This window comes from Bombus terrestris, chromosome 5 (assembly GCF_910591885.1).
Source record: "Bombus terrestris chromosome 5, iyBomTerr1.2, whole genome shotgun sequence".
In the NCBI taxonomy this organism is placed as follows: domain Eukaryota; kingdom Metazoa; phylum Arthropoda; class Insecta; order Hymenoptera; family Apidae; genus Bombus; species Bombus terrestris.
The window spans coordinates 3,895,834-3,908,696 of record NC_063273.1 but is presented as its reverse complement, the minus strand read 5'-3'; the positions used below and the strand labels follow the sequence as shown (position 1 = coordinate 3,908,696).

The 12,863-nt window shown below is 39.1% G+C and overlaps 2 protein-coding genes across 10 annotated transcripts in view; one reads left to right on the top strand and one right to left on the bottom strand.

The window, feature by feature from the left end:
* LOC100642516 overlaps positions 1-12,766 on the bottom strand; it is a 27,016-nt gene extending 14,250 nt beyond the window's left edge. For 6 of the 8 annotated variants that reach the window (XM_048405712.1, XM_048405715.1, XM_048405711.1 and 3 more), the window contains exons 1-4: positions 5,145-6,654; positions 4,661-4,809; positions 4,210-4,574; positions 10-110 (exon numbers count right to left, since the gene is read on the bottom strand). The gene's annotated coding sequence lies outside the window, so the exon portion shown is untranslated. Of the gene's footprint in view, positions 1-9; positions 111-4,209; positions 4,575-4,660; positions 4,810-5,144; positions 6,657-12,681 lie in introns of those variants that run through there. The other 2 variants (XM_048405710.1, XM_048405717.1) reach the window with 2 other exon arrangements.
* Positions 8,026-12,266, top strand: LOC100642635 (zinc finger protein 530). 2 transcript variants are annotated; one of them, XM_048405697.1, is made up of 3 exons: positions 8,026-10,259; positions 10,345-10,504; positions 10,552-12,266. In XM_048405697.1, exons 1-3 carry the CDS (start codon positions 8,884-8,886, stop codon positions 11,212-11,214), a joined length of 2,199 nt encoding a protein of 732 aa, XP_048261654.1. In that variant the 5' UTR covers positions 8,026-8,883; the 3' UTR covers positions 11,215-12,266. The 2 variants fall into 2 exon arrangements, with proteins under 2 accessions (XP_048261654.1, XP_020718811.1); XM_020863152.2 differs by having other exon boundaries at positions 8,032-10,259; positions 10,561-12,266.
* Positions 12,767-12,863: the final 97 nt, after the last annotated feature.

Below are 12,863 nucleotides of genomic sequence, written 5' to 3'. Positions count from 1 at the left end.
GCTACTCACGTCAATGAACGTTGAACTTCTTAGCAAACAGTAAGGAATTACAATGAACTCCACTTTTCGTTCGGTCTAACGTAACTGGTCGGTCACTGGCGGTTCTATATCTGAAATTTGTGTGAAAAATTTGTTTCTAAGTATCATAAACGCTAAGTCAAATACAATTCACTTATCTATTCGGTCGAAAACCCATTAGCATCGCTATACCTATGATATATATACCTCTAGTAAGATGAATAGGACAGAAACAATTTACAAAGAATAATCTACGGTTACCCAAAATTATTATGCTGATAATTATAAGTGAAAATAGCTTGATTTATTGCTGGGGATGGTTATATTTTCTAAGTAGCGAGAGGTAACTGTGACGAGGTGAAGGGGGCAGAAGGGACGACAGACGAAGAGAGAACAGATAGGCAAGGCTGCAAACCGCTTGACGAAGGAAATAGAATTCAGAGGAGAACTTCCTTCATTTCGACTTTTACCGGCTCTTAGCGAAAGCAACGCTGCGTTGTAACGGGTGACGTTCGCACAAAGGGTGTCAAAGTTTTACGCGGACTATTTCTCTTTTTCATAGATATACGCCTCTCGGGCGATAAAAACTTGTACAGTTTACTGAGATTCGAGTCGTTGCCAATGGAAGAAGGAAAAAATCGTGAAAAAATTAACAGACGTTATATTCGCCGATATTCTGCGTACATTTTGCCGACGTTTAAACCATTTATTCCATCGATGCGTTTGCCTCTATGATATTACAAATTTTCATTGTATTTCTTAAAAATATTTCAACCTTTTGACAACGTGAAAATCGTCTAGCTTGTAAACACGCACAATGAAGCGGTCGTCACGGGAAATTCTTTCGAATTGGTTACGGCGTCGAGCCCAAAGATTTGTCCGAATGTCGTCGAAGCTCCTTCATGCGGGGGTGGTTTCTTGGAAGAACGACGGAAAAGGAATGGGAATAGGAAAGAAAGCGAACGAAAGGCAGAAGAAATGAACTGGCAATCTCATCAATTCACCAAAAAACAGCCGTAGCGGTATCTACCTGATAATATTTACTGCACATTGAAACGCGACAGAAAGGAAAGCCACGGTCTTTGTAAGACCAATCGGCCCATTCAAACGCTGGTATTAGCCAAGCTATTGTCGGAGCGGCGTGAAATCGACATACGAAAAATTTTAAGCGAATCAATATGACGCTACTAATTGCCGTATAGCTTCGAGTCATGCCGGAACGCGATGTTTCGGCCAACCAACGATATCTATTGTTCATTACAAAAACATGCCTCCCTTTGTTACTGTTCTGTTTCGCATTTTTCTATAGACGATTGGAAGACTGCTTTGATACAGACAGAATTTTAATACATTTAGATTTGTATTTTGATATTTTCAAAATAATTGGTTCGGCTTAAAGCAAGGAGAGTATCTTCTCTTTAATTAAAAGAGCTCTGCTAACTTCGAAGTAGACAGTAAGAAAATCATGGAAAAGCAGCTACTCAAATACAATTTCTAAACGACTCACGAAGAATATGTAAAATTATAATAGAACACTGGTGGTTAAAGATGAGAAAAGCAAAGATACATGGCAAGTGGATGTTCCTGTGCCACCCTCCGGTGAGAAGTGATCACGGAGTGGAACCAGTGATCGGGGAACACGCAGTTCCCCGAGAAGATCATAGAGAAAAGAGGAACTTTACGAGCCGCGTATATGGTGCACACGATCCGGGCTGCGGCACAATTCGCCACTAATTGATTTTACGACATCCGTTATATTGACCGTGAAGATCGTCGACAGAGTTGGTCGAGCTGCAGAGGGTGCAGATGACACCCTGGTGCGAGCCATGCATGACGCCCTTTTTCAGCGGATACACTCGAGGAATCTCCATGTACGAACCCTGATCACCGAGGACGATCTGATCTATAGTCTGTAGCAGCCCTCTGTTCTTTGTCCGCTTAATGTTTCGCTGATAACGGCCGACAGAACGGGCCGAGTTGACCGAGGAACGAGAGCTAAACCGGTTGAATCGAGAACCCATCTGATAATCTGATAATCGGGACCCATCTATGGAGACACGACTAAGAAGCATGTGAAAAATACTCTGCTCGTATTGAAGTTTTACATTGCGTGTAGATTGTTTAAAAGTATCGACTAAGAAAGAGCATGTATATGAAAATTAGTTTAATGCCACTTTGGATTTTTTATGTTGAGTTAACGTAAGAATAACGCTGAATTTAAAGAAGGGGTTTAGGAGAAAACTGTCTTTGAATCACCCTGTATATTCTTAATAAATAAACGATGAAACTATAAATTAAATTATAAAATTGAGTCTCGATTTATTTGGTGTTCGTTTTTTTCTTTCGATGGAGCATTAACTTATATAATGAAAGATCGGGAACTTAATTGGTACAGTTGATGAATAAATATGGAAAAAGCGATAAAAAGCAATCGGAGAAACCAGTCGTGGATACAGGTCGTAGCCTCAATTCTCGTTCGATGGCATTAGTTGCCCATAGAAGAACAGAGAATCCCCTTGGCCTCCAATAGGATCGAGACGGGATCTCAAAAGGAGGCAAGATAGGAACGAAGGAAAGTCATCTCTCGTTCTCTACTGCTCCATCGCTATCTCTCACTCCAATGGACAATGAGACAATGGAGTGACGTTTGCGAGACGTGATAGCAGTCGGATTAATTCTCGATCGATTCGAAGGGAGCCGGTTCTTCGCTTTGAGAATTCGTACTTTCCCGACAAATACGCAACCGGTTAACTGTTTGACTTGACACTACAAACCACGTGCTTTCAAATCGTACCAAAATAATTCTAGAAAATATGCTTACAAAGAAAATGCTCAAATTCTTCGATCGGTCCTCGCTTAAAGTCTTCTATGCCATGCCTAATACACAGTTTCTGAACCACGAAACTTTAATATACCCTATATAAATAAAAATACTATATTGACACGTGCGTGCAAAAGGGCTGACTATATCGACGATCAAATTATTGTTATCATAACCATCTGCTCGTCACTTTTACAAGCTTAAAAGCTAACGTTGCCGGTCGTCAGATCAAAGGAGGCCGACGCTTCCGCTCCCGAGAATGGAAAACATAACCCGAAATTCCCTAGCGAATACATTCGAAAGTGAGCAGTGAACTGATCGGCAAAGTACCCCGGAGACCGCTCAGAATTTTATATGAAGGAGAACAAAGAGTTCTGCTCAAGAGTTCAGTCCTGTAAATACATATATTCGGCTCAGTATCGCAGAGAATGTCGTTGCACCGGTCTTTTGGGAATTCAAATATGCGATGCATCTACGATCCAAGACACGGATTGGAGATCAAAAGGTTGTATCGGTTTGCAGAGTCCAATAAACGTTTCACGTTCCTCTTGTCGAATGTTTGATTCCTATAAGACGATAATAGTAATCTAGTTCGATCAATCTTTGTCTTATCTAGAACAATATAATATCTAATATGTAAGAAGTCATGTTTTTATCGAATCAACCATATATCCTATCGTGTTTGGTTCCTATCGCCTCGTGCAAAACGCGTATTGGACAGGGTGCATCGTTTTCGACCACTGAACGCATGAATTGTTGTCACACGAGTTGATTTCAGGGTGGCTCGAAAATCGATGAACTTCTGGCAGGTCGTACGACTAATCGTGATCGATGAACCAGCACGCAGCGGCACGTGACTGGTGATCTATCGCGTGGAAACGATTGATCGCGATATATGGACGCGGAGACATTTCGCCCTTTCGTTGGACATCATTTTTTTTAATACCTCGTTTTAGATCTCATCCTACCATGCACTCGTTTCAAACTTAGTTTCACTTGTCATTGCAAAAAGTGAAAGAAAAAGGGAGAGAAACAATGAAAAGATACGGTCGAAAATCACTTTCCACTGATCCTAAAAGCTAGACGAATTAGGACAAGAATGCAGAATAACTAATTGCCCCATAGCTTAAGCCTCATAGATACGCATACCGATACATTCATTTTTAGGCAACTCCATGGCCCCAAATGGCGCTCCATGGTCAGATTGAAATCTCGAAATTATAGCTCGACTATATAGACGTTCTCGACGACAGAGGAGCTCGTTAGTGACTGGGAGTATCGATGACCCTCGTTAGGTAATCATCTTTTAATTAAGCCAAGAAAAAAAGACGCCGCTGATACATAGTCTGCAACCACAAAACTCTAATTACCTTGCTCTACCGGTTTAACAGGCAGCTTTGTGTCTTCGAATGGGGACTGACATACAACTTGACGCACTCTAATCTCACGGTTAACTCCTGTGTCAGGTGCATTTCATGTGGTGGTGATGTCGGAACTATTCTTCTAATCTACATTTCTTTTGTAATCGCTAACGCCTCAGTTTTTCTAAACAATGACAGAAGTAGCATGTGTCTTCAAAGCAGCCATGTGTTTATGTCTCTATGTCACGCTCGTTGCTTACAGATGATGAGACGTAATCGTATAAAGTTATGTCATGAATAAGTATTAGAACTTGCATAACTTCTTTATTATCGCAGCTGTGATTAGCAGTCTTGCATTTCAAAGTATGTACACTCTAAAAAAAAAAAAAAACATCAGTTAAGAAACTTTTGCTAGCTTCTTGCAACGGAATTAATTAAGACGTTGAAAAGTAAATCTCACCATATCGTTTGTTTATTTCCTCGCTCTATCTCTTATCTTCTTGCTGCACGTTTGTTCCTTTGTTTCGAAGGCGGAAAGCGCAAAGCACTGTCTCGTGCATATTCGCGATGTCCGTTCACTTTGACGTCGTTCACAGTCCGGAAAGTGACCTTGAGTGACAAATTGATTTCGAACGGACTAGGGTATATAACTCCTTTAGATTTAGTCTAGTCTATCGAGTACCTCTGTGAACCTGCTACTTTTACATCTATTTTACTGCTAAGACCCATCGAAATAACGATCAAATAAATTTTATTTTATTTATCCGAATAAGAATAAAAATAAAATAATATAGTATTGTATTTTCCATTTCCTCTGGTGACTTTTATCTAACGATAACGATCACCGATTATTATTATTCTAAGGAAAATTGAAACTGTTATTGAAACAGCTACAGTGTATATCGAAGTATAATTGATATATATAGAGAGAGATCGCAACTGACCTGCGGAGGATGGGATTTGCACTACGAAGGGATGGTCGACGAACGGTTGTTTGACGGTACCACCCCCACACCGAGGCATGGCAAACCTGGTATCGCATTCACGGTCCACTGCTTCAGGATTCGGGTCTCCACCCTGTCTCTACGCTCGTGTTTCCTCGTGAAAAAAGAAAAGAGAGAGGTGGAGAGAAGGGAGAGAGAAAGGAGAGAGAGAGAGATGATACGGTAAAGGCTACCCATCGCTGACGATCTGTAACCCTCGATCGTCGGATCTGAACATATCTCACGACGAAACATACTTAACAGATGGTTAGGTGAACAACGCATTTGTCTTACAAATTGCAGCATCGAAACGTCTTCACGGCTTCTACCACGAAAATTGTTCATCCAACTGTACTGTATCCGAGCAAATTTATGGAAAAAATTTATTTTCTACTTGGAGAATAGTTTTTCGATTACTACTGTTGGAATCGATTGTACCGTGGAAAAGTTTGAGAAGTTCGTCTTTGGCAATGTAGTTTAAACTAAGTTAATGTAGAAACGTTGACGTAATTATTACATTACATATTGCAATATAAATGACAGAGTACCAGCGAATGTGATTGCTCTTCATAAGAATACATTGACTTTCGTATACTTAAAGAGAGTTTATAGAAAATCCTATCCGAGTGTACCATCGAATAATCGTAAATCCTGAACCATCTTGCGTCTGTTCGACGAGAAATCTATGTTGCGAACGGATCGTGAATCCATGAACATAACGCAATCACCTCACGCATCCGTCTTATTCCAAGATCAAGTCACGTGTGAGACTGCATGGTAATCAGCTGACACGGACCGTGCACAAAAAGAGTAGGTGATTTTAATAGAGAACAAACAGGATAAAGTGATGCAATTTCCCTCTCTCGATATTTATGAAACGTATATACTTACAAAGAAAATCAAGAATTTTTCTTTTTTGATAGTTCGTTCAATATTGTTCCATCGAAATGCAACAATATTCTCTTTGCTCTGTAAAGTTATCTATCAGTAGAGGACATAAGTCGTGGTCGCGTGGTAAGAAACGGCTGGGCGATATACATAGCAGGTGCGCGTGCAGACAGCTCGAGGCGTTTACCAGTTAACCGAGGGGTGGGCAAACTTTTTTCTAAAAGGGTGGAATAAGAAGCTGCGGGATTTACTGTGCCAAAAAGGGGTCACGCTATGCTAAAGCGAACGCGCAGGTCTTTTTAATCATCTTGTCAGGCTGGTATAATCCGTGCAAATCGTCCGTAAAAATTCTCACTACTTTCTGGTAGACAAAACTACTGTAACTGCAACAGGCATAGCTTCTGAAACATGAAGATGGCTAACGTTGACTGTTCCGTGAAAATATCTTAAATATATATCGTATATATCGTAAAAAATATTTTCTTTCTCAGGAGTATTTAAAATTCATACTTACTACTTCATTTGTGTTACAGTAATATATTATCCTATATAAATTAACGAGGATGAACTATCTTAACAATCTGCTCAAAGAATGTCTTTGGAATAAAAATGTCATTGAAATGTTATAAAAAAATTATAACATTTTCTCTCTAATTATTAATTTCATCTCTAATTATTAATTAACGAAAGAAATATTTCACATACATCAATTAAGTGAAACTGTTTGTCTATATATTTATCAATTTACAAAAATATCCATGATGTTTTAGGTACAATATTAAGAAGTGATTGCAAAGAAATAAAGCACCGTAATCGACATTAATTAGAGATAAACGAGCATAGAAGTGAATAAACGTTGAAGATGTTCTTGGCGCCTGAGTGTGAAGATAAGTAAAAGTTTGTAAAGATAGCACTTAATCCAACGTGTTACGTCTAACACAGAGAGAAAGAGATAGAAGAAGAAAATGAATGGACGTGGCTGTAAGATTCTCATTCCGCCAACACGCACTGGCTTTTTGCCAAGTCGTGAGCGCGAGCCATTAACGTGCGGGATTGCTTATCAGTTGCTGAGTCCGCGTTATTGCGTCGACGATGACCAACCGAGCAGCGGGCGACGCTGTTTCTGTCCCCGTGCCACCTAGATGCCCCCACGTTTCATAACTCGCCAGATATCAGCTATAAGCTATAAATGACGAAAGCGATCACGTTCACAAGAACCTACGTCCATGATATTGACCTCCCATCGATTATGGAACTATTTGCGTGCATAGCGAAAAATTACCGCACAAAAATCATCCTTCCTTTTATTCGTAAGCTGATTGTTTAGAAAACGTTTCAGGAAATCTCTTACGACACAATATACTAAAACAATAGTACATAAAACATTACGAATGAAGTACATTATAAATACAATTTATAATGACTTTTATCGGAGTAATAATTTTTAGTTATATATACTTAACTTTGTATGAGATACCCGAAGTTTGATATTTAATAAGATTATCTGTATACGGAAAAATGAATTTAAAAAAGTGAATAATGGTTATATCTACTATATGATAATTATTTTCACACGTAGAAAGTAGTTATAGTGTAATTAGCGTTGTTGACACTCGATGTAATCACCTCATACTTGTTTTCCCCTTTACATCCTGAAGTAGATAATTGATTACTACGAAACCTATAATTATGGGTTATCGTTATGTTAAAATAGACCTTTCACTTTCCACTTGTAGCTATAGTAATTGCACATAGAAATTTCATAATGAAACATCGTTATATGAAAAAATTTCAATAGACCTTTTTATCAAGAAACGAACGAGTAATAAAAAGATTGTTGAAAAGAAGATTAATAACTTGTAACCTGTGAACATTTAAATATGGTGGAAGAAATCGCGTCGGCGGTACAGTGTTGCCAGTACGGAAGTACTCGATGACGCTATGCCAGGTTTGCTCCCTCCAAAACTGCGCGTGCATTGGCAGCATTGTTTTTTGGTAGTTTACAAATAAAATGGCCGATATATGAGGCTATTTTGTATGGACAATAAAATATGCAATTCTGTAAAATTAATGACCATCGGCCGCTTGTGTATGTATGTCAAAGTATAGGTTCAGTGCCGCGAAATACGAGAAAAGAAGGTGAAGTGTAAGTGAGCGTGTGGGAGTGCCGTGAGAGGAAGGTGGAGGTTGTCTTTCAAGACCCGTGGACGCCGCGGGCCCGAACACCGAAACGAAGAATAACTTACGAACTCAAATATATTGAAAAATCAACCGACCACTATATCTTTTTCATTGGCGCGCGGTGGCGCGGTGACAACAATACGAGAACGGCTCTAGATTTACGGAACCTGGTTTACAGCGCACAGGCCCCCTCTGCCGCCTGCTCCAATTCTTCAGGCACTCTCGCCTCACCTAAACACTGTGTGTTCCTAAGTCTGACAAAGCAACACTTGGGAACACACCAAGCATCTGTTATACTTTATGTGACAGATGACAAACACATGGTGTTTATCACCTTCCATATTTTATTTTATGAATCTTGATTATTCATAAGCTGTCTATTAATATCAAGGGGTCAAATATTATAGTAACTTAGAGCTGCTTCAGGCAGATATGATTCTCAATTTTGAAACCCACAGCTGAGATACTGGAGTGTGACGGGTACGTTTATTTAGAACCTTTCAAAATATTTCCCACCGACCAGTTTGTTGTAGTGGAAAGAAATGGTGCAGACAATACGTTGACAGAGACGGAGGGGCCTACGAGCAGTGCGTCCAGCCAGCCCACCCCCTCCGTTACTCCTCTGTCAAACATGTGCACCACCCCTGGCAACGTAGGCACAGGATTTGGGTATGCTTGGTCCTTTGGTGGACCTGGAGCAGAAACCCGAGAAAATGCACAGGGTGAACTTACTACAAATATTAGTTATGCTGTGAATAATAATCAGGACCAAGGATCCAGTCAGAAAATACAGGTTGACATTAAACCAGCTAAAGTTGCCAACAGTACACATCGTAGACCCATGTTCACTATGAATGAAACTTGTCAACAGACTCCGACAACTCATCATACAGCTGGAGCTCATAATCAAACGCACGGCACGCATGTTCGTACTAAGAAACATCATGATGTATTTTCATTAACATGCGACAAGGGAGGTTGCAATTGTGATGCTGCTCATGCAACACCCCCACCATCTCTTTTTTCAAATACTTTAGTTTTTACTACATCTGATAAACACGCTATGAGTAAACATTTTATGACACCTCTTGGACCACTACAGCTCACAGCAGAAGAGTGCAATGAAATTTTAATGAAAAGAGCAGCAGCTGCTTCAAACCAAGCCAATGTAAACAATGTGGCAACGAGCCAGACAGATAGTACAGCTCACTTTGGGCATGTTTTAACACATGTGAACACTACACAAATTGAAACAAAGGTCAAGCAACAACAGGATATGGGAAGTCAGGTCAGAGTACCAAAAGAAAGACCGTATTCTTGTTCAGAATGCGGGAAGTCATTTCTTCTAAAACATCACCTAACAACACATGCAAGGGTACATACCGGAGAACGACCTCACGTTTGCGTTCATTGTGGTAAAAGTTTTGCACACAAACACTGTCTTCATACTCACCTTCTCCTTCACAGTGCGGACCGACCATACCAATGCAGAGAATGTAAAAAGTCTTTTACACTAAAACACCACCTTGTAACGCACACACGAGTACATACAAGAGATCGTCCATTTGTTTGTCAAGAGTGTGGAAGATCATTTCCTTTAAAACGTCATTTAGTGACACATAGTAAATTCCACTCAGGGGAAAGACCTTTTGTTTGCGAAGAATGTGGAGAATCATTTTCTCAAAAGGATCACCTAACAATGCATTCGCGCTTCCATGGCAGTTTACATCCATTTGTTTGTCACGACTGCGGAGCAACCTTCCAGAGAAAGTTTGAGTTAGTGAATCATGGTCGTTTGCATGGCAGAGTTCCACACTCGTGTACTGTTTGTGGGAAAGAATTTCTCCAAAAGAGAACACTACTAGCACACATGCGCTTACATACAGGAGAAACTCCATTTGCTTGTACTGTTTGTGGAGAAGCATTTCCTCGAAAAACAGACCTGGTAACCCATTCGAAGATACATAACAATAATACGAACACAGACGAAAAATCTCTTATGTGCAGGTAAACAATAATTTTAATAACATATAGTTTAAATGTGTATATCTGCCTATATTAAAATCTGCATATGTTAAATTTAATGTTTTAGGGAATGTGGATTGGACTTCTCAAACCGGGAAGCTCTTACCCTGCACTTAAGGTTACATTCTGGTGATCGTACTCTTGTAACAGATCTCTGTGGGTTAGCAGCTGCTTTCCAACAAACCCCTGGACACTTCCTTACACCCAACACTTCTGGAACTCATCAGGTATTATCAACATTAGCGTAATATACGAAATGCGTATACAATCAAAGGGTTTACAGATGAATGGACCCATCGGAAATCCCGGTGTCAGCCATATGCATGGTGCAACGCAAACATCACCACCTGTAGGAACAGGTCCGAAACCAAAACCACACGTATGTCCCGATTGCGGTCGTGGTTTCGCGCAGAAACATGGCTTATCTCAACATCAAAGACGTCATACGGATGGTAGCTGCCATATAAGATCACACGTGTGCGATAAATGTGGAAAAGCGTTTTATCAGAAGAATCATTTGTTATTACATCAACGCCAACACATGGATCCCCCGCCCAGCATACTTCGGCAACAACAGAGACAAGCTGCACAAGCTGCTGCTCAACAAGCACAACAACAACAACAGCAGCAGCAGCAGCAGCAACAACAACAACAGCAGCAGCAGCAACAGGTACAGCAGCAACAAGTGCAACAACAAGTGCAACAACAACAAGTGCAGCAACAGCAAGTGCAACAAGTGCAACAGCAGCAGCAGCAGCAACCTCAACAGCAACAAACAACGTGCACTGTAGATACAAAAACAATACAGCTTCAAGCAATACAACAAGTGCAACAACAAGTTCAACAACAGGTACAACAGCAGGTACAGCAACAGCAACAACAACAACAAGCGTGCTCTGTGGACACTAAAGCAATACAGTTAAATGTCACTATGTGAGACGATATAGAAAGTGGGGATTGGTAGATCCCTGGAACAATAGCACTCCCAAATGCGCACCCTGCTGCCACCCTCTGCACGCACTTCTCTTGTACTAACATTACACGTTAGATATATTTATTATCTCTAGAATCGAATACGAAATAACCAATTTTATTACAAGAGTATATATACAAAGTATACATATTATATTCTAAATATGTAAGGCTTGTAACAAGAAAATAAAAATAACCATATATTAGTGTTTTACATATACTTTATATATCATTTACTCTAGATATGTAAAATGATACTAAACAAATTAGTTGCCTTAATGAGAAGAAGAATTTTAATGAATATATTAACTATTGTTTGGTGAACTTTTTTTCATTTACTTTTAATTAGTAGGACATCACTTTATAAGGAAATACATATTGAATAAACAAACGTAAAAAAATAAGTTTTTTATGTACTACTGCTTTGTTGTTATCCTTCATGCTGCGCTTGTATGGTGAAAGTCGAGAGAAATGTTGATCGTGTGAATGATCAGTAAAAAGTAAATATGTAGAATGTATCAAGAAAGAGGGAGAGGGTGGCAGACATAGCGCATTTATGGAGCATTTAAAATTGTAGGTCTGCCCGAAAAAAAGAGAGATGAATGGTGTCTTTAAACGTATTTTTTACGTTATAGCAATTCGCGAAATTTGTTTAACAAATTCTAGAGAATTAAGCGCGCAAGAGCATTACGAAAATTTATATTCCATTAAATGGACAGTTATTAACTTTATTGATTCGAAGGATTCGAATAAAGTTCGAATCGTTAAAATCGTTTTGTTTTTATATGATTGATAGCGTTTTCATTTCTTGAACTTCCGTACTTTCTTATGTTCTCGACTTCGACTTTTTTACTTTATAATACTAAGATATGTGTGAAAGCCATTCACATATTCTTACAAAAAAACATTCAACATAGTAAACTTTTGTAATAGTTTTGTCAGAGATATGTAATAGCTAATAGAATTGCGCAAAGAAATGAAAGAAGTAATAAAGGTAGCTTTCCTACATAGTTTTAACATACATATATATTTTTTCCAGACAGATAACAAACATGCAATGCGTTTTTTCGTGATTTTACACGAAAGTGAAACACGACCTAAATTAGAATCACATTTTTAAATGGAAGAAAAAAAGGAGAAAAATTGTTAAACGATGATATATTGTAAAACGAGCTTTAATGTGCCTTTTTTCAAGCTCGCGATTAAAGTACCTTTCCTTCTTCTGCATTCCTGTTTCTATTCGCATACGATACAGATTATCTTGTGAAAGTAAACGTTTCGCCCACGCGCACGAAAATATATGGGCTACACGAAACAATCAGTATTCATATTTTTTTCAAACTATGAAAATACGAGCATGTAGTACATCTATGCGATTAAAATTTTCATTCGTTTCATTTGTGCAATATATAAGTTTATTCAAGTTACTTACAGTCACACACGAATCAAACGCTTCGAATGCAGCGGTAGTTCACTTGTTTACTCATTTAAACATCCTGAAATCTCCCGCGTTTCATTTGGTAATGTAATAAAAAATAGAAGATAGGTAACACGCATTTGTTCATAAGCGATATCTGGCGGTGATGTCCGGAGATAGACGAACGCAAATAGCGC

Excerpts from the sequence above, each read along its gene's own strand:
- LOC100642635 (XM_048405697.1), top strand. The coding sequence starts at position 8,884 with ATGTGCACCACCCCTGGCAACGTAGGCACAGGATTTGGGTATGCTTGG. Across the intron at positions 10,260-10,344 it reads GAAAAATCTCTTATGTGCAG|GGAATGTGGATTGGACTTCT; the intron begins GTAAACAATAAT and ends TTAATGTTTTAG. Across the intron at positions 10,505-10,551 it reads ACACTTCTGGAACTCATCAG|GGTTTACAGATGAATGGACC; the intron begins GTATTATCAACA and ends ATACAATCAAAG.